At 48.9% G+C, this 7,441-nt stretch overlaps 1 protein-coding gene across 1 annotated transcript; it reads right to left on the bottom strand.

The window, feature by feature from the left end:
* Positions 1 to 3,858: 3,858 nt before the first annotated feature.
* On the bottom strand, positions 3,859 to 5,592 carry LOC136546459 (aspartyl protease family protein At5g10770-like). The gene is made up of 2 exons (XM_066538434.1): positions 5,394 to 5,592; positions 3,859 to 5,279 (listed from the first exon to the last, which is right to left on the bottom strand). The coding sequence occupies exons 1-2, from the start codon at positions 5,578 to 5,580 to the stop codon at positions 4,030 to 4,032; spliced, it is 1,437 nt and encodes a 478-aa protein (XP_066394531.1). The 5' UTR covers positions 5,581 to 5,592; the 3' UTR covers positions 3,859 to 4,029.
* Positions 5,593 to 7,441: the final 1,849 nt, after the last annotated feature.

The raw sequence follows: 7,441 nt of genomic DNA, 5'->3' as shown, positions 1-7,441 counted from the left end.
CCTCAGTCAAACGCTCATGATCCCCAGGGTGCACCACATCTGAAAAACCATGAGGGAGAAACCGAAGATTGTGGCCAGAATGAGCTTGTGTGGCAGCCAACGCCGTGGCAGCACCATGACGGACGCCATGAAGAGCGACCTCCCTAACGCGATTCGGGACGTCATATAGGCGAACTATTGGGACGGCACCTCTAGCGTTGACAAATCCTGTTGCGTACTCTATAGCTAGTTGAAGGCTCTCCAGTTGGGCAGACAAATCTAAAGAGTTCAAAAGGGAGATGATCAGAATCCTGAAGGTGAAATTGAAAGGAAACAAAGGTTATGATATCTCACCCATAATTCTGGCCTCGGCTTTGGCCAATTTATCATCCACTGAATCAGCCACGGGAGGCGATCGACATCGAGCCATGGCCAGGGTTGATTCTGCGAGAGAGAGATATTCGGCAAGACCCTGGCCGTGACTGTCAATAGTGGCGAGCAGGTCATCATTGCCAATCCACCGCCTCGGGTAGCAAGGAAGCTGGCGATAAGCTGTCGATAAGGAAGACCCCAGAGGCCGAATGGAGTCGACCCTATGACCTGAGGTAGTGAGCGCATCACGGGCTGCACCCGCTTGACGATGAAGGCGCTGGCACGATGATACAGATCCGTCAAGAGCCCCGTCAGCAGACCTCTTGTTGTTCTCCATGATCTCAAGCTTACAAAAAAATAGGGACTATACTGAGGATGCAGAGGGATTGAGACGAAGTGGGTTGTTGCTCGACCCTTAGCCGTGGCCCGTATATATAGCCCGGGAAGGCTCAGCCGTGAGGTATGAAATTGAAATCAGAGACGGAAATGGATCAACACTCCAGAAATTCAGGGGACGGATAACGGAGAGGTAACAGGTTCAAACTTATCGCTTCCCCAAGTTACGAAGCATCGTGGGACGGATACAAAGAATTTACATGGACCAGAGATCAACTCAAAAAGGTTTCTTTTGGATTGAAGGGAGTCCGTATCCCCACAAGGCTGAGGATCATCATAAACCAAGTCATATCGGCCTATTAATAAGATTATGCCAAAGAAAGGGAAAAGCTGCCTAACTAGCAGATACCCGGCTAATTTCTTGGTGATTGGAAAACCGCTGGAAAGAAGCTTGTGGTTTTCCCGATAGGCATTTGATGGAACAAACAAGGGAAAAGTGTCCACATATTCTAGCCCTTGCAAACACTAGAACAGCTCTGCGAGCATGGTGAGAAGACGCAGGCGATGTCACAAGACTTCTTCTAGCCGCAGCAGCTGATCCTCTTGCTCGACAAGGTGCTAGAATGAGCGACACAATCACCCTATGCACAAGAATTCTTCTAACCGCTCAAGATCATCGTAACAAGAGAATGGACCATGGAGGGTCCGATGGAAATAGGGGCGCTCGAGGGAGCAGATGGAAGAAAAACATGGCTAAAATGTTGAGTTGCTCTCGCTAGGGTCGGATAGATATTTTATAGCTGACCCGAGAAGATGAATCCAAGTGCCCGTGAAGCAGTGACGCTCTTGTAAAGAAGTCTTGAGGCATAGGCTCATGAATGGACGCAAGCAGCAACAAACGGTGGATCCCAGATCAAGGTTCTCTACCCATGACTGTGGACCAATTAGGAATGCAGATATGATAATTTTGGAATAAAATTACTCTTATCCCAAAATTGGGAGGCATGTGTTTACACCAGAATTTAGAAGAAGAATCTCAGAAGCTCGAGAACTCCCAAAATCATGACATCAAGGGATCAATTGCGTGAAGATCGAAACCAGCTGATTCAGGTGCAGCACTAGAATCGGCTTTCTTCAGATAGCGCCAGCAGATAACGACAGAGGCTATGATCGGCGTTGGGACGAGACATGCTGGACTCTACAAAAAGGGAAAGATTAGAGTTCAAGTTATCTTAAATTATAAATGTTTTCATTTTATGCCAAAGATTGTAACAAATCATGCTCGAGTAGGATTCATGTTTAGACTCCGGGTATAAATATCAAACCCCGGCTATTGTAAGAAGACACAATCAATCCAATACAAGTCAATTACTTTTTTCGGCTCCGGCCACCCCTTAGGAGTAGGAGTAGAGTAGATCTCGGTGAGTTCTACAGCGAATACGGTTGCATCGATCCGGTCGACATCCACTGCTTGTCTGTAAGTACCGTCATGGTTTATACCTCTGTTCGTATGGCTGCATCGATCCGGTCGACTTCCACTGCGACTCTGGTATAGGCTAGTTATTGACTCTTGTCTAATTCAAGTATGGCCTGTGTGATTCTGCCTCACACCCCACTGCTTAAATTAGATCAAGGTCAAGTTATCAGCTCTACCTTAGAATGATAGTCTTTGGTAGATTCATTAAGTTACCGATATTGCTTATTGCTTTCATTGTTTATCTAATTACAGCAATATCACTCTGCCTGATTGAGATTAATCTGAATCGGCCTTATATCTTATTTAACCCATCGTTTGCTAATCTAAAATTAATCTAATTTGCACCTTAAACAATGAGTTATGTCTTATCGGCTGTTTTATATCAATCTTAATCGTGCATAGCGTGCGGTTAAGGCATATTCGATCTTGAGTAGATCTATTGGTTAACGAGAATCGTTTCATGGCCCGTTATCACGGCCTATGGGATTCTGCCTCTCACCCCATTGTTAGCACCATGGAGTGGGGACTGCTAGTTGGTAGATCCGTTCCTAAGAAGGCATGACCTTAATTGTGCGCTATGCCTTAATCGGTTGTTTAGCCAATATCGAGCGCTTTCACGAACAGTTCACATTATGAGATCATTGAAGTAGAGATAAGTTGAAAGATATGTTAGCCCTATGATCTTATTATTGTATTACGGCCTGTATGATTCTGCCTCATGCCCCATTGATATTAGTAATGAGTTAGGGTCGTCGAGTTTATTGTTGTTTCTACGGCCAGCATGATTCTGCCTCATGCCCCACTGGTTATGGCAATAGATGAGATCTAACATGTTCATTAGGTTTATCTTTATTAAATGGTTAAGTGGTGTTGAATTATTTCTTTATATAAAAAGGGTTCGGTTACTTGTAATCATTGGCTCAGTATAAACCGATCATCATTGATATCTTTATTGCCATTGATTAATATTTATTTAAATAATATTTATCCTAAATGATGACCGATTCTTCTTATACAACCCTACAAGCTTTAATCGATTTATTCTTATAAATATGCTGGAATCGACTATTTAGTCGATCTCCTCTCATATCGGCTCTCGGAGCCACACATTCGGAACTGTCTGGCAACACCGGCATGTTCCGCCCTTAATTACTGATAAGCTTTCTCTCCTTATCAATTGCAGGGTTAAATTGACTGGCACGTCTCGGGAGGATTGCGCAGGATCGACCACCCTTGCGCTGAAGCTAGGCGGATCTGCTCCATCGAGCGGACCCTTCTGGCTTGCTGCATGTGTCCTCGGCACGGAGACGAAAATTCTATGTCGACACCAAGTCAATCTGTTCCTGAGAGCAATGTATCGGTGTAGCGACACACTTATCCAAATTGGTGTATAAGCCCAACGCCGTAGCAAAAATTTCCAGTGCTGTCCTCAGCGCCGTGAGATTAGCAACTAATGGAGCAACAAATAGCACAATGTCATCTACATATAGGGAGCCACTAGGTTCTTCGCATCGAATGAATGGTCCTTCATTTACCGTCTTGAACTTTAGTTCTGAATCTATAATAAGTTTAATTATGGGTGTGCTGCTATAATAAATCTGGACTCATACTTCTTGTTCCTAGAAGAAGGCTGAAGCTGGAAATTTTTCGTAATCGAAAATATATCAGAGAATCGATGGATCGATTTCTTTTGCTTGTAGATACCAAAATCCAATATTTTATTTTTGTGATTTTGTCATAATCTTGAAAGTCTGAAAATCTTCCTCTCAAAATCACAACTACAAAAGCTATCATCATATTTAAGCCACGATCTCTAGGATCGCATCACGTTATAGCTGTTGATCTTTTGCGAACCACGGTGGATTTCAGGCGCAGCCCTTGGCGCCGAACCCGATCTTCTGGTTGCCCACGTCGTAGATGACGGCGAGCGTCCTCTGCTGCGTGTTCCCAAGTATGCCCTCCTGGTTGGGCACGAACGCGAGGCACGTCTGGGACACATCGTTCCACGTATAAAGCACGCCGCTGGGGTGCAGGTGCACGGTGGCGCCGTCGGCGAACACCAGCGCCACCGACGGTATCTGCACGGTCTCGTGGCCGGTAAAGTCGTAGCACGTGTCGAAAATGGTCGAGCTGGGCGCCCTCTTGTACCTGTACCTGCCCATGGCGCTTCGGAACGACGACCGCAGCGCCGCGTAGGCGCGTGGGGGGAGGCGGCTGAACGCGGTGCCCGAGTCGATTATGGTCCCCGCCGCCGTCGCGAACACGGACGGGGGCACCTTGATCGCCCGTCCGGCGACCATTATGCCGGTGAGGTTGAGGTAGTAGGACGTCGGGTCCTGGCCGGTCACCATCTCCGTGAACTGCGCGTTCGCAGGGGCGGCGGCTCCGCCGAAGGACAGGTACCCCGCGGCGCTCGACGATGACGGAAGGCAGTAGGAGAAGCCCGCGCCGTACCTGGCCGCCACCTGCGACGGCAGCGACGCCTTCCCGCGGCCGAGGCCCAAGAGCCCGTCGATCTCGCCGAAGGTCCCGGCGTTGCTGTGGCCGCACCCGAAGACGAAGCCCAGGACCGTGTCGGCCGGCGTCAGCGACAGCGTCAGCGTGTCGCGCGCGAGGTCACCGACGGTGTACGAGTCGTCTCCGTAGGAGACCTCGTAGGGGCACTTCTTGTTGTCCGACGAGCAGTTGCGCGACGACGAGCTGAGCTCCTGGCACTCCCGCGCGCCGCAGGGTATGGCGGAGTACGTCGCCGACCTGGTGGGGTCGAAGACCGGGTCGTGCTGCTCGTAGCAGCCCGCGCATGGCTTGCACTGCACCCACGACTGGGTGCTGCCGGTGTCGAGCTCCACCAGCAGGTCCGTCGCCGGCGTGCCCAGGCGGAGCGAGGTGACGTAGTTGTTGGTGCCGAGAGATTTGCCCCAGTTCGCCAGCAGGGACATGCCGCCCTTGGACTTGGACGCCGCAGTTACAGCGGCCCCCTTGCGGCGTATGGCGTCGACTCGGTCCTGGTCCCGGCGTAGGATCTCGGTATGGGACGGTGCGCCGCCGCGTGACTGCAGCGGCGAGCACGGGCCGTGCCTGTGCACGACGGTGAGCGCCGACGAGCTGGGTGCCGCTGCATGCAGGACGAGCTAGTCATGTGACGCTATCTTTTTTTTTTTCCGAATAAAATAGCCACATAGGATGGCAGTATGGCACATGGCAGAGTAAGTAGTGAGGAAGACACTACCTGGTCCTTTCGTGGCCGTGCAGACCGTGTTCGGCAGCAGCGACTTGACGCTCACGTCGTGCCAGTTCGTCGTCGTCGCGCTTCCCTCGCCCGCCGCCGCCGCCGACGTGGCGAGACGGTGAGGAGAGGCGAGAGCTGCGACGAGAACAGCCGCGAGGCAGCAGCCGGGAAACATGGCAGACTCCATAAGGTCTGTGCCTCTGTGATGCTCCAATCAAATGACGCTGCTCCGCACGCTCTGCGCTTATAAAAGCGCTGGCTGCACAACAACACTCCGATCCTTGCGGTGCGCCTGCATCCACTGGCCGTCGCCGGCGTAGCGTCAAAGTCGTCGCCGCGCCGCACCGGGGATCAGTGAGTGTGCTCCAGCACCGCGAGCCAAAGCAACGGCGAGGGTTAACGCTCCTACTAAACTAAGCACTGCCTTTATTGACTTCTAGCCACGCCTTTAGCTCACACCACACGTCCACACCTGATAAAAGGCACAGCCAGGCATGCCTAGATAGGAATAGGATGACGCGCAGCCACAGATCCAACCCTTCGACGTGTTGCGTCAGGGAGGCATGCGTGGCCTGTGCGGCTTTGCTCGTGTACGTGGTTGCTGGATGCTATTTCCGCACGCCTAGCGGCTAGAGCGCAATCGAACCTTCGGTTTGGTAGAACGCAGAAACGAAACGCGAGAGGCTACAGGCAAGGGCCTAGCTAGGACTACAGCATCCACGTTTTGCTGGGGCGCATATACTAGTGCATGGAAACAGGCTGTTTAATTAGCATTTCTTATTAGGGGTAAGCATCATGTTGCATAGGGAGGAGAAGAACCCACTAAATCTGCCAAAATTGACAACTTTGATTGATACATTGAACCAAGTGTGTTGGACACCGAATCTTTGGCCCTGTTCGCATCGCTAAAAAGTCATGGCTGAAAGTACTATTCGTTGATTTGTTGTGAGAGAAAAATACTATTTATTTGCTGAAAAAGTATGGCTCATAAGACAAGCGAACAGGGGCTTTATTATGCAGTAACAGATGACTTAAGAGTAAAGGAACAAATAAGATATCATTTCTCCATACTTGTCATGCCCATGTTTATAGTTTTGGATGACATGAATACATACACCAACAAATCTAATCCATATTCACCCTGTTCGTTTGGGCTGGTTTGGCTTAGAAGTCATGGCTGAAAATATTGTTGGCTGGTTTGGTGTGAGAGAAAAATAATATTCGTTGGCTGATAAGCCATGGCTTATAAGGCAGATACGAGCAAACGAACATGCAGATTATGATTGTCGTTCATTATTGAAATATATAATTATGGGTATTAGGCTGTGTTTAGTTCGCGAAATTTGGGAATTTGGCTACTGTAGCATTTTCGTTTTTATTTGGTAATTAGTGTTCAATCATGGACTAATTAGGCTCAAAATGTTTGTCTCGCAATTTCCAACCAAACTGTGCAATTAGTTTTTTTTCGTCTATATTTAATGCTCCATGCATGTGTCGCAAGATTCGATGTGATGGCTACTGTAACACTTTTTGGGAAACTTTTTGGGAACTAAACAAGCCCTTAGTAAGAAGGTGTGGTCAGGACTCAGGTGCTGCACAGGTGGGGTTCAGGAGTGGGCGAGTGGCTTTGGCCTGTTCGCTTGACTTATAAGCCGTACTTTTTCAGCCAACGAACAATATTTTTTGCACACAACAAATCAGCCAACAGTACTTTCAGCCATGACTTATCAGCTAAGTGAACAGGACACGTTTAGTTCCTGCGCTGCATAGAAACCAATATTGATCTACAAGCAGTAGAACGATGTATTGATTGATGTGAATGTGCCCCTGGACTGATGAAGTTTTACTCTCTAGCAATGCTGCTGCAACGCAGAGTGCATAGCGTCGAGTTCACATTTCGACGCCGAATGAAGTGTCACGTTGACGCACCAAGTTTGGTGCCTGCTAATACATAACACTAGTGCTCACCAAGTTTGCAAAGAGAATACATATATACAGTAGCTAGCTAGAATGCGAGATTTCTGATCCTATAGTTTCTATCCAGCAGT

Source organism: Miscanthus floridulus, chromosome 3 (genome assembly GCF_019320115.1).
Source record: "Miscanthus floridulus cultivar M001 chromosome 3, ASM1932011v1, whole genome shotgun sequence".
In the NCBI taxonomy this organism is placed as follows: domain Eukaryota; kingdom Viridiplantae; phylum Streptophyta; class Magnoliopsida; order Poales; family Poaceae; genus Miscanthus; species Miscanthus floridulus.
Note: the sequence above shows the minus strand (reverse complement) of the source record. Positions and strands in the feature narration are given on the sequence as shown.

Bases quoted from the DNA above. Each gene is read 5' to 3' on its own strand.
- LOC136546459 (XM_066538434.1), bottom strand. From the start codon at position 5,580: ATGGAGTCTGCCATGTTTCCCGGCTGCTGCCTCGCGGCTGTTCTCGTC. The intron at 5,280-5,393 runs GTAGTGTCTTCC...TCCTGCATGCAG, and splicing joins CACGGCCACGAAAGGACCAG to CGGCACCCAGCTCGTCGGCG.